Source organism: Prosopis cineraria, unplaced genomic scaffold, assembly GCF_029017545.1.
Source record: "Prosopis cineraria cultivar Desert tree isolate PC_DT_omini unplaced genomic scaffold, ASM2901754v1 PC11, whole genome shotgun sequence".
Lineage (NCBI taxonomy): Eukaryota > Viridiplantae > Streptophyta > Magnoliopsida > Fabales > Fabaceae > Prosopis > Prosopis cineraria.
In genome coordinates, this window is record NW_026555342.1 from 28,691,117 (window position 1) to 28,709,143 (window position 18,027).

The 18,027-nt window shown below is 32.6% G+C and overlaps 1 protein-coding gene across 1 annotated transcript; it reads left to right on the plus strand.

Annotated features, from left to right (window-relative positions):
* Positions 1–363: 363 nt before the first annotated feature.
* LOC129286429 (receptor kinase-like protein Xa21) lies at positions 364–11,591 on the plus strand. Its single transcript, XM_054922389.1, has 5 exons — positions 364–826; positions 884–1,051; positions 3,995–4,360; positions 9,363–11,120; positions 11,230–11,591. Exons 1-5 carry the CDS (start codon positions 364–366, stop codon positions 11,589–11,591), a joined length of 3,117 nt encoding a protein of 1,038 aa, XP_054778364.1.
* Positions 11,592–18,027: the final 6,436 nt, after the last annotated feature.

Genomic DNA, 18,027 nt, shown 5'->3' on the forward strand with positions numbered 1-18,027 from the left:
AATGAATATGATGCAAAACGTTATTTAATTGTTATCTGTTAAAAAAGTCTTATTCTTTAGCTAGATTTTTCTTCTCGAATGCACTGGGCGCAATTACTACATGTTTCACGGCAAAGTCCCTTCACATAAACATATATCCCAAAAGTCTTTAGACTTCCAATATAAAAATAGATATTATTTACCTAACATGCTAATTATAATTAATATTTTAGTTGAAGTTTTTTTAATCTTATCATGAGAGATGTCCTAATTTTCTTTCTGTCATTGTGTTTGCACACCTTGACTTGAGTTGGAATTGGAGAGGTATAAAATGATACGCTTATATACACACCTTGCAATTTTGACAAGTTTGATATGCTCAACATGGAAAAATCTCCTTCCTTTGCTTTCCTCATGTTCTCACTCCATTGCTTCATATCCTCCTTAGCTTTGATTGATACAAACATCACCACTGATAAATCTACCCTTCTTGGCCTTAAATCCTTTATCACTTCAGATCCATATGATTCCTTATCTACTTGGTGTATCTCTTCTTCTCCATGCAATTGGGTTGGTGTCACCTGCAATACTCGCCATGGAAGGGTCCATTCCTTGAATCTAGGTGGCATGGATCTCAAAGGCACCATATCTAAACTATTGGGAAATCTCTCATTTCTTGTTGAACTTGATCTTAGTAGCAACAACTTTTATGGTGAAATACCAAGAGAGTTAGTTCAATTGCGTAGATTGAAACAACTGAACTTGAGCTTCAATGACTTTCATGGAAAAGTTCCAGCATGGATAGGAGATTTATCTACATTGGAGCACCTAAATCTTCAAAATAATGGTCTTGTTGGATTAATTCCACTATCTCTGTTCAATCTATCAAGGTTAGAGACATTAGATTGGAATTTTAATTTAATTGAAGGAATCATTCCTATTGAGGTAGGAAGACTTGAGCGTTTGAAGGTTTTACGATTGGCGGGTAACAAGCTTTCGGGAATCATTCCCCAAATGATTTCCAACTTATCATCACTTGAATTACTGAGTTTGTCTTCTAATACTTTGTCAGGTATGTTTTGGAATTATTTTTTATACCAATATTTATTTTTGCTCTAAACTAGTCTATTTGGTTAGCATGATATAATCCCACGATGAACATCTGGAAGGATCTAGGTTTGTCTTGACTATTTTATATTCTTTTTTTTGTTTGTATTTTTATGCATTTTTATCAGATTTCATTTTTTATGATTTTTTATCAATTTGTTTTCAATAAATCAAGTATCTACATGAAACTTAGAGCCGGTAATTCGGGCGGGCCGGGCTTATTCGGTCTGGGCTCAATTCGGGCCGGGCTTATTCGGATCAGGCTTAAAGAATCCTACTCTTTCTAAAAAGCCCATATAGCCAAGCCCGGCCCTAACACCTTCGGGCTTCGGGCTTATTCGGGCTGGCCCGAATACCCGAAACTTTTTTTAAAATATTTTTTATTTTTTAATCAATTTTAATTTTTAAATAATTTTATTAAGCATAAAATATTTTTTAACTTAAAAGGAATAAAAAAATAATAACTTATTAACTTTGTAGTTAAGTACTTAAGTAGCTCTGTTACTATTTTGTTGTATTATGTGCAATTTATTCATGAATGTTTCCTTTACTTGTAAATTGATGTCTTACTTATTTAAATATTTATCTTATCATGGTTATATAAAAATATTTATATATTTTAATTGAATCATATTATTTTAATTATGATCAAGTTAATCTCAATTCAACTACAGTTAGACCACTAATTTAAAATTATTGTCCTAATTAGTTCAAAGTTTTTAACAACTATTAAATAAACTGTACTTTTTGTTTTTAAGAATATGAAAAAATAGCCATCATTATATTATATAAAATAAAATTATTTAATTATGGGTAAAATATTATTTTTTAAAATTTTTTCTTTAACCTTTTATATTATTTAAGACTTATATATAAAGGGTATTTACTTTAATTCATTCTTAATTTTTAACCAAGTCTGACATGGATGATAATCAAATAATTATCTAAAAATATTAGTTTATTTATTATGTTTGTTTAGTAGTAGAGTCAGAATTTGTACATGCCCAAATTTTATTTTTAAAATTATTTTTAATTTAAAATTAATTATCTTATTTTATAAAAAATATAAAATATAATTTTTTGAACAAGAAAATGGTGTATATGACTCAATTTTTCTAAAAAAAAGATTGAGTCTTAAAGTATAAAAATTAATATTAAAATATATTTTAATTATTATTTTGAGATATTTTATTTGATTAAAAATTATAAAAATAGGAAAATATAATATTTTTATTTTTTAAAAAATAACTATAGTAATATACTCAAATATATGGTATTTTAAAATAAAATGATATAAAACTTTAAAAATAATTAATATTTATTGTATTATATATATTTTTTAAAATGTATTTTTTCTATTCGGGTATTCGGGCCAAGCCCGAACCCGATCGGGCTTGGCCCGAATTTTCTCGGGCCTATTCGGGCCGCCCGAATAGGCCCGAACAATAAAAAATATTATTTTATTCGGGCTCGGGTTTAAATTTTTCGGGCGGGTTCGGGTTGGCCCGTCGGGCTTGGCCCAAATTACCGGCTTTAATGAAACTGAAGCAGCAGGATATTTGTTTCTTTACTACAGTGCATTCCAATAATGGCTAGCATGAAAATAATAGTCTACTCTATCACCGAAGACATTTTGAAGGGTTTTCCCCCCTAAATGAGCAAAGCTTACAATACATAGACCTGGAACATTCAATTTTAATTTGGACTATTCAAATTATATTTTAATTATATTATTTATTATTAACTATTATTTCTTTTAAAAAATTTTGTCGTCAAATATTAATTTTCTGTTATGTATATTACTTGCTAAAATAAAAATAATGAAATTCAAAATTTAGATATAAAGAATTTATATTCAGTTTGTACATGAAATATATCAATTATCACATTTGCAACGTGACTTGGACTTGGAGAGAAGTGCAAGCTTCTTTTTCCTTCATTTTCATTTCTTTATTTTTTTTCCCCCTTAAACCAATGCTAGATGCGAATGTTGCTTTTCCTTAATGATAATGACTAAATCCATTATAATTACACAAACCACCAAAAATCTGTGGCCTTCATTTTCATAATTGAAGTTAACTATTTAGAAAGTAGGGTGATATAACATAGCATTCACTTTTTCAATAATAATACTATTGAATTCACTCAAAAATAATAATATTATTGTTGAATAACTCAGTTCTAATATTGAAATTTTTGTGTTGTTTTGTGCAAATTTACATCATTCTGAAAATAATGTATTTGTTTAAATTCTAAGGAATATAACATTTGGATCAGGACACTTTAAAGGAAGTAAGGCAATATCTTCAAGGATACCCCGGAAGCACACAAGATTTTATAACAATGATAACTCTACAATTTTTTATATTTTATATTGGTTAGAAAAAAATTTAGGTGAGTTAAGTCTTCAATAACTGAGAACTTAAGAGTCAGGATATGCATTATAAATCCAAAAGTACTTACACAAATATTTACATTTTAACATCTACTAAGGATCTCACATCTGTGACCTACTTTAAGCACGTGTCTTTATAAGATATGAGTTTTATTTTTATCAACTAGAAAAATAGTCTTCATTGGCCTATTATGTTGATATCCTATATGGGACTTAGTTAGTTAGTAATAGATTCAATTTCTGAAAATAATTATATTTCTCAACATTGTGAGCTTTATTTTCTAAAGATCAATATGATCATTAAGTATAAATTTTGTTTTTGAATCTTGCATCAATAAAAATGCATATAACTACCCCTATTGTCTTTAACGTAAAACACATGCAACACTAGATTGAGAAAGTATTCATACTGCAAACATGAATTAAAAAAAAATGCATACTTTAGAAAATTCTTCCTTATGCTTAATGCTCATGATACATATTGACATATTATTTGTCTTTTGATATTTGAAGGAGGCATTCCAAATGAGATTGGTCATCTTCCACAGCTACAGATAATATATCTTGGAAATAATCAGCTTTCAGGCTCGATACCAACCTCATTACTTAACAGTTCGATGCGACGACAAATTGATCTTGGAATAAATCAATTGTCAGGGAGTATCACAACAAATGTGTGTCTTGGGCTACCAAAACTTGAATTATTTTCTGTGGATAGAAATGATTTGTCTGGTGAAATACCCTCCATTTGGCATCAATGCAAAGAATTGGCAATGTTACAGTTAGGTGATAACATGTTCAACCTAGGAATCATTCCAAGTGATATTGGAAATTTGACAAACCTCCAACGCTTGTATCTTCCCTACAGCAATTTGCAAGGTAAGAGTTTAAATTATATGATTTTTTTATACCATGTGTGTCATTTTTTGCTTGTTTTAATCTCTCAAATAAAATATGTTATTTTAAAATATGTGTTTCATGTTTGTGATGGATGCGTGCAGGCTAGGTGTGGTGCATGTATTTGTTTGTTCATTCACATAATAGTGGGGCCAAAATTTGTGTAAAAACAAATCTCCAAATAAATCGTTTATCAATTTATGGAAAACATTCCCAATGCCATATAATTAACTATACATATTTAATAGAATTTTCTATGAAATATTTTATAATAAAGATTAATTATCTTAATTTGATAGAAATAACTAGTTAGGATTCCATGTATATACCTTTCATTTAAATGGCAATTTGCCAGAAGAAATATGTCATCATCTCACTTTGCTGGAAATCTTGGATGTTGATGATAATTATTTAGAGGGAAGCATTCCAAAATTAATAAGTAATTGCACAGTTTTAAAAGAATTATATTTGAGCACCAACTCATTTACACGTATGCACTTGTGTACATATGTTTGTTTTTCCCAAAGTGATTATGAATAAAATGCCATTCAGCTCTGAATTAGAATATTAGATTATTTAATCCCAATGTGATTATGGATAAAATGACAAATGTGACATAAAGAATTATATTTGGGTGTTATTACATATATATCCCTATCCGTATATGTATGTGGTTGGGCTGTTGGGGTAAATGGTGTTTGTTTTTCTTCCTAGTCTCTTGGATAGAAGTAAATTTGAAATGAAATCATTTTGTTTACACATACATGTTTTCACGACACACACTCATGTAATAGTGAAATAAAATTTTAAATTAGTTATACATTTATGTATGTGTATTTTTCCTAATCTTTTTCATATTTAGTGAATCTAAACAAAAGAATTTCTTTGTCTTCATCTCAGTCATATTGTACATTTATATAATGATTTGATTTTGTATTTGAAATACGTGTATATTATTTTGTCATTTAAACTGGATAAATGAGCAAATTACTCTTTCTACTTTAGGTCAATTGCACTATAGACCTTGAACTCGTTTATTGTTCAAATTATTTCCTCAACTTTTTAAAATAGTGCAATTTGGCTCCTATGGTTAACAAAAGTTAACTTTAATCATTAGTTAAAAAAAAAGACATAAAAGGATATAAAGAATTAATTACAATAAATGACCCAAAAATTACAGAAAAAGACCATTTTTTTTGGTGATTTTCTGTAATTTTTGAGGTCATTTTCTATTATTTTATAGTCAATTAATAGTTAAAATTAACTTTTGTTAATGGAAGGGGCTAAATTACATCATTTTTAAAAGTTAAGGGAGCAATTTGCACAATAAACAAGTTCAAAGTCTATGGTAATACTGGATTAATATTCAGGGGATAATTTGCTCATTTACTCTTAAACTTTCTTGAGGGGTTTTTCAAAACGAGTAAGACTTACAAGGAACATGTATGGAACATTCAATTTTGCTTTGGATAATCTAAATTATATATTAATTTTATTATTTATTATTATTTTCTCAAAAAGATTTTAGTTCTAGATTATATCATTTAATTCCAAAGTAAATTATGAATAATGATAGAATTATGTTTGGGGCTACCTCATTTACAAATATGCCCATATCCGTGTAAGTATGTGTTCGTGTGGATCTGTCAATGTTTGATTTTCTTCCTAATATCTCCAATAGAAATAAATTTTAAATGAGCTAGATTTGCCTTTTCATCATTTCATTCATTTTCTATATTCATATAATGTGGTGTGGTGTGGTGTGTTTGCATGTCCATACACACACACACACACATATTGATGACATGCATTTTATGCTGGTCATGTGCTGAGTAGCCCATTTTATTTTTCTATTTAATGTTTTTGATGTTGACCAACTCATTAGAACACGCATTAGTGGCCATTATTTTTTTAAAGAAGGAAAATTCTCCAAAAAGAAAAATAAAGTTTTGGATAATAAAAAAAATTAGGGAGCCCAATAAAAATCAGCATGAAGAAACTTCACAGGCCTTCAACATTAATTTGATGTGGCCTAGTAATCTTCACGCTAATAATTTTCCCACTCATGCTAAGATATGAAATTCATCACTCTCTTCTCATCATGCCATCCAACTTTTATGCTTTTAACAAATTTTGATGTTTTATTTATATTGCTGTGTTGATTATGTCAAGTCATTTGTACCTAAATAACATTGTGAATCAACAAACATATATTTGTGACTTGTTTATTTGTTTATGTGGCTATGTTGTGATTATCGCTTGAACATTGTTTTGTTATCCTTTCATAATGCATATATCCCCCTTTTTCCGGTTAAAAAAAATGACATTTTACATTTCATCATTTCATTCATTTTGAGACTAATGGTGTTTAGATTAGAGGGCTAAAATATAATTTATAAAATTAAGAGATCAAACTGAAATTTTATATAATGTTAGAGGATCAAAACTTGAATGTGTTTTTTGTATACTTTTACAAAATAAGAATGTATTTTTTGGCCTTCCAAAACTTGAATAATTTTATGTGCATAAAAATGATTTGTTGGGTAAAATTATACATATATGGCTTCAATATAAAGCATATATACCAAGCGATGGTGGAAATTCAACTAATTCCAAATTTACATTTTATGGGAAAAAAATTGCAATGTTTTATATTTTTTTTGACTAAATGGAATGTTTTTATTTTAACTATATCCATGATATGTTGATACACATGCATGAATATTGAAATATTGTTTTAATATTTATATTCTCTAACAATATACCAGGATAGACTTTTCATTTATTATTTATGCTTTTCTATATTGCTTGCATAATTTTTTAACTGAAATTGCTTTAATAAAAATTATAGTATACTTGATATGTTTCACACAATCCATTTTTATTAACCAATAACTTCGAATTTAATTTTTATGTGAAGAAAATTCATTTTTCTTATTCTACATTTTCTACAAAATTCATTACTGAAAGTATTTTAATCCCTTGAATAGCTACCAAAAACTTATCTTTATTCCTACCATGAATTCATCCTTAAAGTTTAAAGTTGTAGCCTTGTAAATATTAAATCATTTTATTGAAAAATATAAATAATTTTATTGTTCTTTTTAGATAAGTAAAATTAATTTCACAATCTATTTCACCATATCTCTTCTTTAAAAGAAATTTTAATGTGCAATTGGTAATTGGAAGATTCCCATTTAAAGTGCTTTCCAACAAAAATAGTTTATTTTCTATTAATTTTAAGTCTCTAGTAGCAAAAACTAATTAACAAAATGCTATGTTTTGTTTATATGATTGTACATGAATTCAGGAGATTTCTAGTCTTACTAGCAATAAAAAATATTTTGTAATTTTTTCTTATATAGGTCGAATTCCTTCATTTATTTGGAACATGCCTTCTTTGAGGCGGATTGATCTTGGCATGAATTATTTAAATGGTAATTTGCTAGAAGATATGTGTCATCAACTCCCTTTACTTGAAATCTTTGCTGTTGACGGTAATCAATTAGAGGGAAGCATTCCAAAAACAATAAATAACTGCACATCTTTGAAAGAATTATATTTGAGTAATAACTCATTTACAGGTATGCCCTTATTTATGTGTTTTTTTCTTTTTATTATTTTCTAAAATGATACTTTTTTTCATCATTTTATTCGTATTGTATATAGCTAGTGATTACGAGCCCAAAATAACACAAGATAAGACTATGAACTGATAGTGCTGCATGATATTTGTTATATATGATTCTAGAGTTAATAACATTTGAAAAATTTTGTATGAGAGAAAGTTTAATATTAAATTTACATTATAATACAGACAAGTTTAGAGTTTTTCGTTTTCTTATTTATTATATATAAAAACTTTAAAAACTCTATATTATTTAATTAAAATTATATGTGAATTTTTTTTAAAATACAACATAGAAATTAAAAAATTTACTATATATAATAAATTAATTGAAATACATTAAAAATAAATTACAAATTACAATATATAAATTAAATAAAAAATTTAAATGCAACTCTGAAAACACAAGTACAACCATATCTTAAGTATGAGATAAAAGAGAATTTGAGATGTTTTTAATAGTCGGACAAATAATTGCATCATTTTAATTCATCTGGGTTTAGAGAGGAACTATTCAACATGTTCAATTTCTGTGAGATTAAATAAAACCATTCAAATTTAAGTTTTTTATATAATAGTTTTTGAATACTTATTTTATTTGAAATTTAAAGAAGTATGCAAAATCAACAGGAGGGAGAAAGTATGAAAAAAAAATTATACTAATAAACACGTGGACTCGTTGCATTTAATGTCGTACTTTTCTTTTTTCCTGCTGAGATAAGTATACTTAACAATTTCTCACTACAGCTATACCAAAAGGAAAATTCGCCAAGAAAGTTGTCTGATATAATTCTTTATGCCTCACGATTAATTGGCAAATATTCATGTTTTGGGAATCAGTAAAACACGTTTATTTTCTTTATTTTTTGTTCTAGTATGTATGTATGTATGTATATATATATATATATATTTTAAATACAATAGGAGTAGTCTCCGTCAATAGCAAAGAATATGTCCCTGAGGTACTGAGAGTAATAGGTAAACATTTTCCAACTAAATTGCTAAATACACAAGGATTGGGTTCAAACCTCAAACCACTTGCTTAAGTGACAAGAACTTCTATCACTCACTCTAACTTTCGTTGATGTATGTATATGTATGTGTGTGTATTAATTACATGAAAACAATATTACATGTTTTATTTTTCTGTTAAAATCCGCTCAGTTAAAAAAATGTTATTACCTATCAAATGATTATATATGTATATTATATGCTTAACAGAAATATTTAAGCTTTTAGATTAGTAAGATACATACACAGTTTTTTTTTTATGTTATGCAAACATGTTGTATGTTCGTTTTACAAATCCATTAGTTTAAAAATGTTATTACTTTTTCTTTTCTTTTTCATTTCTAGGTTTTATACCCATGGAAATGGGCAATCTTGATAAACTCAATGTCTTGGCCTTGCCCTTTAATTATTTCAAAGGGCGTATTCCTTTCAATATTTTCAACATTTCAACATTGACTCGCTTACACCTTGACCAGAATTCCCTCTCCGGCCTTCTCCCATCATATTTAGGAATTGGCCTTCCCAACTTGAAAGAATTACAATTGGCAGGGAATGAACTTACTGGACAAATTCCAAATAGCATATCAAATTCTTCTAATCTCATTTTGTTAGATTTGTCATTGAATAAATTTAGTGGGGTTATACCCATTGTATTTGGAAATCTAACAAAATTGATGACGCTATCTTTGCATGGGAATTATTTGAATGGGTTGATTCCTGATATAGTTAGCAAATTACATAGCCTCCAGTTTTTAAGTCTTAGCAACAACAGATTGCAAGGGTCCATTATAGATGAACTTTGCCAACTCAAAAGTTTAAGTGAGTTGTATCTTGCCAACAATATGTTTTTGGGGGTGGTTCCCGGATGCTTCGGGAATACTTCTTTGCGGAAGTTGAATTTTAGCTATAACAACTTGATTTCTCATATACCCTCTTCTCTTTGGAGTCTCAAAGATATCTTGGTATTAGACATATCATCCAATGAATTAAGTGGGACAATTTCACTAGAGGTATCAAACTTGAGAACAATTACACTATTGAACTTGTCAAGAAATAATATTTCAGGAAGCATCCCTACAACTATGGGTAGCCTACAAACTTTACAAACCCTATCTTTGTCCCAAAACAAATTACAAGGGAATATTCCTAAATCACTTGGTGGCATGATAAGCATGGTGACTTTGGATCTTTCCCATAATTATTTGTCTGGTGTGATTCCAAAATCCTTAGAATTACTTGCCTATCTTCAACATATTATTCTTTCTTATAATTTACTGCAAGGAGAAATTCCAAATGGGGGGCCTTTCCAGAATTTCACTGCTGAATCTTTTATGATGAATAATGATCTTTGTGGGAAGTCCCAATTACAAGTTCATCCATGTAGGAAAGAACACAAGCACATGTCAAATAAAGTGAAGCTATTGATAAAGTGCTTATTGCCTATCATATGCATGGTTGCCATTTTGGTTTTTTCAAGCATTGTCTTTCTAAAGTGTAAGAGAGATCATGTTCATGATTCAACCAAAAGGGGTTTAATAAATTTTGAGACACCACCTAGGATATCCTATTATGAGCTCTGGCAAGGAACAAATGGATTTGATGAGAGTAATCTTCTTGGCTCTGGAAGTTTTGGATTAGTATACAAAGCAACTCTTCCAAACACAAAAATGGTTGCTGTCAAAGTATTCAAGTTAGAAGTTGAAGAAGCATTAAGAAGTTTTGATATTGAATGTGCTGTCATGTGTAATTTACGCCATCGCAATCTCATTAAGACCACTAGTTGTTGCTCAAATGATCATTTCAAATCTCTAATAATGGAATACATGGCAAATGGGAGTCTTGACAAATGGTTGTACTCTCATAACTATTGTTTAGATGTCTTGCAAAGGTTGAACATAATGATTGATGTGGCATTTGCTTTGGAATACCTTCACCATAGTTCTTCTATACTAGTTGTTCATTGTGATGTGAAACCAAGCAATGTTTTGCTTGATGAAGATATGGTGGCACATCTTAGTGATTTTGGTATTGCTAGATTGTTTGGTGAAGGACAATGGGAAATTTATACCAAAACTTTGGCTACAATTGGTTATGTGGCACCAGGTAATGGTATAATAATATTTTCTTGATTTATTTATATGTTCTTTTGTTATACTTTATAAAATTTTATATCATTTTATTACTAAATATTTGTTTGTTAACCATTCAACAGAATATGGATCAAAAGGACTTGTTTCTGTCAAAGGAGATGTGTATAGTTATGGTATTTTATTAATGGAAATGTTTACAAGGAAGAAGCCAACAGATGAGATGTTTGTTGAAGGATTAAGTTTGAAGCATTGGGTTAGCAAATCAACACCACATTCAATCACCAATATTCTAGATGCCAATTTGCTACATAGAGAACATCAAAATATTGATAATATATTACCTCATATATCATCAGTTTTTGAGCTAGCACTGAATTGTTGCCATGACTTACCTGAGGCGCGACTTTCAATGGCTGATGTTGTGGTGTCATTAAAAAAAATCAAGGTTATATTTGTGAAAAATGTTAGAGGAGCTTCAAGTTGAATAATTGTTAAAACAAATTTTAGTTACTATTTATTTAAAATTTTTATTTCTCTTATTTTTGTGGGTACATATACTCTTATAAAATGGAGTGATGTGTGTTGTAATAATATATGATGTGAAATTTGAGATTTTCTTACTTGATTATATGGGTTTTGGTTTTCTACGTGTTGTTTCTTGTTTTTTTTTTTCTTTTTAGCACTTTGTTTTTCAATAATAAGAACCTAAATTCCAGTTTTTGTTCTTTAGTTTGATTTGGAAGAAATGGTTTTCTAAATAAATTGAATTAAGATCTACAATTTTCGTCTTCTTCTCTATTTTCTAAATGATTATGAATTAGAAACCTCTTGTGAGAAGAACTTGAATAACTAATGTAGTATTATTAGCTCTGTCACACCTTAAAAATTGAGTGTGACTGGCACGAGGTATATGCACAACCGCACATCCATCAAGCTTGAAATTTCGATAGCATTTCCTTTGTAACTAAGGTTTCCCAAAAATTCTACAATACCATTTTAGACAAAATACCACACCAACAAGGAGGTTTGCTCCTTTCAGCCGATAGACAAAGTATGTGACAACAATAGAACCCTAACTATAGATTGTGTGAAGTACCTAACCATATTTTCAAAGTAAAATACATAAATTCTATAATTACATCAAAAGGAAACAATTTCAATTAAAGCTCCACCTGGCTCAGTTATAAGACCCTAAGAAGTCAGCAAGAGATTTAGCATCATCAAATGAATCTAAAATCACAAGTAACTTTCTAGTGAATAATGTCCCAATTTAAATTTGAAAGAAATAATGGAAAATATATCAATAAGTTAATTATAAACTTAATAAAATAGTCAATTGAAATAATATAAGTGCATACCTCACATATATCATCAGTTATGTAAATGTAAAAACAAGGAACATATGAATTCAAATAAAAATTATTAGAAATTCAAGTTCCACTTTTATCTTCAACATATGCTTAAACACTTTGAGAATCATGAAGCTAAGATAAAATAAAATAAAACAAAACAAAACAATTCCATATATGGTAAAATAATAGTTTATTTTACGAGATCAATTGTTAAAAAAATAAGTTTCAAAACTCTTTAGTAGGACTTGATCAGAATAATTAACAAGTGTGGACACACAGTTCACGAGGGTAAATAACCAATATGTGTGGATATACAGTTCACAAAGATAAATAACTAAGTGTAGCTTAAAGCCACGAAATAATCAAGCACGGCTAGAAGCCACGAAATAAGAGCGGGCATGAGGCCTACAAAAACAAGCGTGAGTACAATGCTTACAAATAATCATCCCTCCAATCCATGTGCGTTGACCTTCGTAAGGGACTAGCACCTTCCATAAACACCTTGCTAGCTAGGTGTACTATGGCATGCCAAGGTCTAATATATTGCTATTAGTAACCAGCGTTCTATAATCAATCCCACTAAAATATTTATTATTTTGTCGTTAAAAACTTTTTGAAGGATCTTTTTTTTTTAATAAAGAAAAGAGTAAGTCTTGCAAGGCACAAATTTGGAATATTTAATTTTGATTTTTATATTCTAAATTATATTTTTTATTAATTTTTTTTAAAGCTTGTGGTTAGCAAAAATGATTGTTTTTTAGGAGTTTACCAACAAATGTGTTTTGATAAGAATGTTGAAAAGCAAGGGCCAAATTATATATATATAGGAATTTGGAAAAAATAATTAAGCCACCAAATCTAAAGAATAACAATAATAAATCTAAATTAAATTATTCTAATTTCATATATTCTGCAATATGAAACAAAACAGAATAAACTGAATTGAAGCATAAAATAGTGTAATGGGCCTTAGGGAATAGCCTAATATATTACCCAACATTAATGCATCCAAATGTCTCACCGAATCACATATCCAAACAATTTATTTTATAGTTATTCCTATTTTAAAATAATTGCAGCTGTGTTTTATCGTTCGGAATATATTTGTTTGTGATTGAACAATAACTACCAGGCGTGCCAAAGACACTGAGTCTCAATAGATAACGAAAAAGGTCCCGAGTTCCCTTATAACAGTTCTCTCGGATATAAAATGATACAAGGCTTTGGTAGAACAAGTGTATGATTTTATTGAAGTATAAAAAGATTACAGACTAAAAACTGAAAAAATGAAAAGGGCTAATGAATATAAAATTTACGAGTCTTGACAGAGTATTGACTAGTTTCTTCTATATTTTCTATTCCTATTTATAGTGTCAGAATAGTGGAAGCCTTTTCCATGAAACTTAGCACGTTCTGTCAAAGAATCAGGAATCTCGCAAAACTTATGGCACGGTCTCTTCATTTTGATAACCAGCCCATTTCATCAAACTACTTGGGCATAGATTTCAACATTACTTAGGACCGTGTCTTCGTGCCAGCGATCTAATATTTGTAGCTGACGAGATTTCAACATGTTTACTTATTGTGGCCTTTATTGAGCTTCGGGGCCGGCCTTTTTTGTTTATATTGGGCCTGACGCTTCAATTACTCAGTCAAACTAGCCTTGTGACCTATTTGAGCGACGTTTCATATTTAGCCCAAACAATGCCCCCCGCATGCTAATGGCTGGTAACGTAAGCCACGTGGCACGTTTGAAAAAGCTGAAACGTCTCTTCATCTCTAAGCGCCCTCTGCTGATGTAAACTCATTTCTTTGTTATAGTCACTTCTCTTGCCCTCTTTGTCGTTTCTTAAACTTCAAGTTTTCAATCTGCTGCATTTCTCTTATCCTAACTTTTAAATGGCTTCCTCCATTCTTGTTGTTTCTTCTGCCACCACTCATTCTTCTACTTCCACTAGTAGTCTACTAGATTCTCTAGCGACTATCCGACCAGTTAACCCACTTGGTGGGCTCGTGACGGTATGTTTCTAATAGTCTAAAAAACCCTTTTTTCCTTTAGATTGGTTTCCCATTCTAATAGTTGTTCATTTCTTTTCAGGAGGATTCATCATTCCATGAATCAGTGGCTTTTTGGTAAGTTTCTCACTTATCGCGTTTAGCCCTTCTATTTTATTAAAAAATATTCTAACTGTGCTTCATTTTTTCCAGCACTTCACCTTGGAGTTTCCAAATCTCCAACAAGAGCAACGCCGGGTACCTGACAATCTCTCCTGACCTGTCCAAAGTCACTACTCCCACTCAACCAAACCCATGGCCACTGACCTCTATTCGTAACTTGCTCTTAACCCGGACTACCTCGCCCCTCCTCGAGTCATCCTGTAGAAAACTCAAGAACTAGCCCCGGTCTCCTAGTGCTTAGGTCAATTGGGTAAGGCATTTAAAGTTAGAACATGTGCCTCAGTGGAAGGAGATGGGTCTATATAACCTTATCCAGTTATCTCTGGCCAATGTCGACATCGCCATAGAGCTTCTAACTGCCCTCCTCAGCTTCTGGGCTCCAGGCAGCAATGCCTTCATCTTCGAGCTTAGCCCAATGTCCTTTATGCTTTACTGCTTATCACTGAAGAGGAGAACTTCTACATGATCCCTAAGAAGCTCAACTCCTACATTGCCCTCCCCGCTGATTTGGAGAGCAAGATTAAGAGCGCAAGCTCCTACATGAAGATTATGGAGCTGTTCTTTGAGAAGCCAGCCTCTGAGCCCGTCACTACCACGGAGCATCTGGTCTTCATATGGATCCTACTAAATCAATAGATCTCGGCCCCAGGGGGAGGGAAGCCCATGCATTTACACTTAAGGATCGCCCAGTCTCTGCTCTGCAGCAACCAAATAGCCCTGGGGACTGTGTTTCTATGCCGTCTCTACGATGGCATGAGAGAGTCGTTGACTAAGAAGCCCTTCAACAACTTCCATGGGCTCATCTGGTTTCTAAAGTTATGGACGATAGCCTACTTCCCAAATCTTTGGCGGGAGCCATTCCCAGATGATTCCTACACCAACCACCCCTTTCACCTATCTCCTGGGTGGTCATCCGCTGACCAAGTCGAAGAATTTCTTCGAGTTCTTCAGTCAGCAAAGCTGGTCCTTAGGGAGGACCTTAAAAGCTTTTAACATGCCAGACTACCACCTTCCCACCTAGTATAAGTATATGGTGGAGAAGAAAAACAAGCCCGCCAATCCCTTGAGGGATGAAATCTTCCTTTTGACCACCACTCCCTAAAAGATGTGGCAATCATACACTGGCTCCTCCTCCAAGTCTTTGAGGGTATACTTAGAGTCTTAACATCCTTAATTGGTAGCGGGCCAATTTGGATTGAGCTAATGTATCCCTAGGGGCCTATCCCCCCAAATTAGCGTGCAGCTACTGGACAGGGAGGCTATCGACCAAATAGCTGTTCCACTCACCACTCAGAGGTAGTGCAAGGTAGAACTTGTAGATAGAGACGCCTATCTCTGCTTCAACAAATAGTGGCCCCAGCATTTTAGTTACATAACAAAGAGCCACACCAATAAGTATTATCTCTTACATTTGTCTTATTCTTATCCTTCTTATTTTGTACCCTAGACTAATCCTGTTTTAGTTTTTGTAGGCCATGATTGGACACAATCCCACATATTTATGACATTCTTGAGGGGAAACATTGACACCCCTGCCACTTCTGAGACCCAGACGGCCCCCTTATTGAGGACCATGGTCCAGGGGATGGAACAAGACTATGCTTCCTCCCAAGTTTCTGCTCCCTCAATCTCTAGAAAGCTTGGGGCTAAGAAAGGCTCCTCCAGTCATCCCGACAAAGGAGGTGTTCCTAACAAGAGAAAGCAGGTACCATCTCCATCACCTGAAGCTAAGAGGAGGAAGAAGACGATGCCTCCTCTGCTCGATCAACCTTCTTCTATCCCTCTCCTGACCAGCCCCATGCCTCAGAAAGGAAAGCGCTCGCATAAGCGCCAACGGACGATGATCCTATTAGCAGATTCTGACGATGGCAAAGTGAGTCCTGTTCAATAAGGGGAGAAAGAGACCCAGCTCCCAGATCTCCAAATGGTCACTTTCCATGCTACTTCCACTCCTGAGCCAACACTCATGGACCTAATTAAAGTCACTCAGGAGGTGACCCGGGAGGTGACAGAATGTGATGAAGGTCTGGGGGCTACCCTATCTATTATAGCCCCAGGCGATCCAGAAGACATTAGGGCTGTCCTTTATTAGGGAGAGGCTTTTGCTATAAGCCCCAGTGATAAGTTAAAGTTTGAGGTCTAAGGTCTTGCTACTACCAAGGGCCTTAAAATAGTCTCTCTAATCTGTTTGATCCTTTCCTTCTACTTGTCAAGTATTCAAGAGGTCAGAGCTCTGAGAGATCCCTAGAGGGATTTCAAATGACGCTTATGAGTAATGCTTTAGTTGCTCTGGTCCTTACCTAAGGTGGCTCAGTGCGGGGTCAAACTAACTCTTCCACTCTTACAGGCTATATGGAGAAGGCTCTATACTTTGCGGTGCGGTTTGCACGTACTCCTTCCCCTTCCACGAGCAAAGACAAAGCACTCATGGACCCAATTTAGATATAGTCTTTTTTATTTTTCCTTTCTAGTCCTTCCAGTTTCTTCTTGGTTTTATTGCTGACCTTATTTTGTTTTCTTTAGCTGGCTGCACTGGAGGCGGTGCCCACTAACGCCCTCCTATCCCGCATTCGCGTCCCTGAAATGGACGTTGTGTTGGATGCTTGGAGGGTTGTACAGTTCCAATTCAGCCGTGATCCACTCATCATCCCTAAACAAAATTTTGAGGAGATGATTTGGGCTCTTGAAGCTATGGAGAAGGCGGTCTCCATGTCTGAGTTGGCGCTCCTGAGAGCTTAAGTCCCGACATGTTATGGCATTATCAGCCAGTGCTATAAAGAACTTCCCCTCCTATCAAAGTATTTGAAGAACAATTGGTGAGTGAAGGACGAGTATTTGGCCATCAAGACCCGGACGACTACTACTACTGATCGGGTCCAGGAGATTGCCCCTCGCGTGGATCACCTCTGAGCGCTACAGGCTAAAGTAGCTGACTTGAGACACCAGCTCACAGCAGCTGAAGAAGAGTTGGCAAGAGCTGAAGCTAAAGACGGTCCAGCTGAACCTGAGCTGAAAATTACCACCAAGGTTCTGGACAAGGCATGGGCCATTTCGGATGCTAAGCTTTAATTTATGCTTGAGTTTGAGACGGCCCTTGCTCACCATCAGACCCTTTCTGCAGATCTAGACTCAGCTTTGGCGATGTGGGAGACCATGTGCAGTCTTTGTAAATAGTGTATCTGTGTATATATATGCACATTTTTTTGTTTTTTTCATTGTTTATTCTTTATTCTTCATTCCTATATTCCATATCCTTTATAACATGATTTCAAACATAATAATAAAGAACAAATGATTTTTCTCATTATGCGAGTTTTGTATGCCTGGAGGCCATTCTAGGCCTCAGGTCCTTAGTCACTTTCTTATTATAATGACGACCAATATTTCTTC

Coding starts and splice junctions, on each gene's coding strand:
- LOC129286429 (XM_054922389.1), top strand. CDS start 364: ATGGAAAAATCTCCTTCCTTTGCTTTCCTCATGTTCTCACTCCATTGC. Junction 1,052..3,994: donor GTCTTCTAATACTTTGTCAG/GTATGTTTTGGA, acceptor TGATATTTGAAG/GAGGCATTCCAAATGAGATT. Junction 11,121..11,229: donor AATTGGTTATGTGGCACCAG/GTAATGGTATAA, acceptor ACCATTCAACAG/AATATGGATCAAAAGGACTT.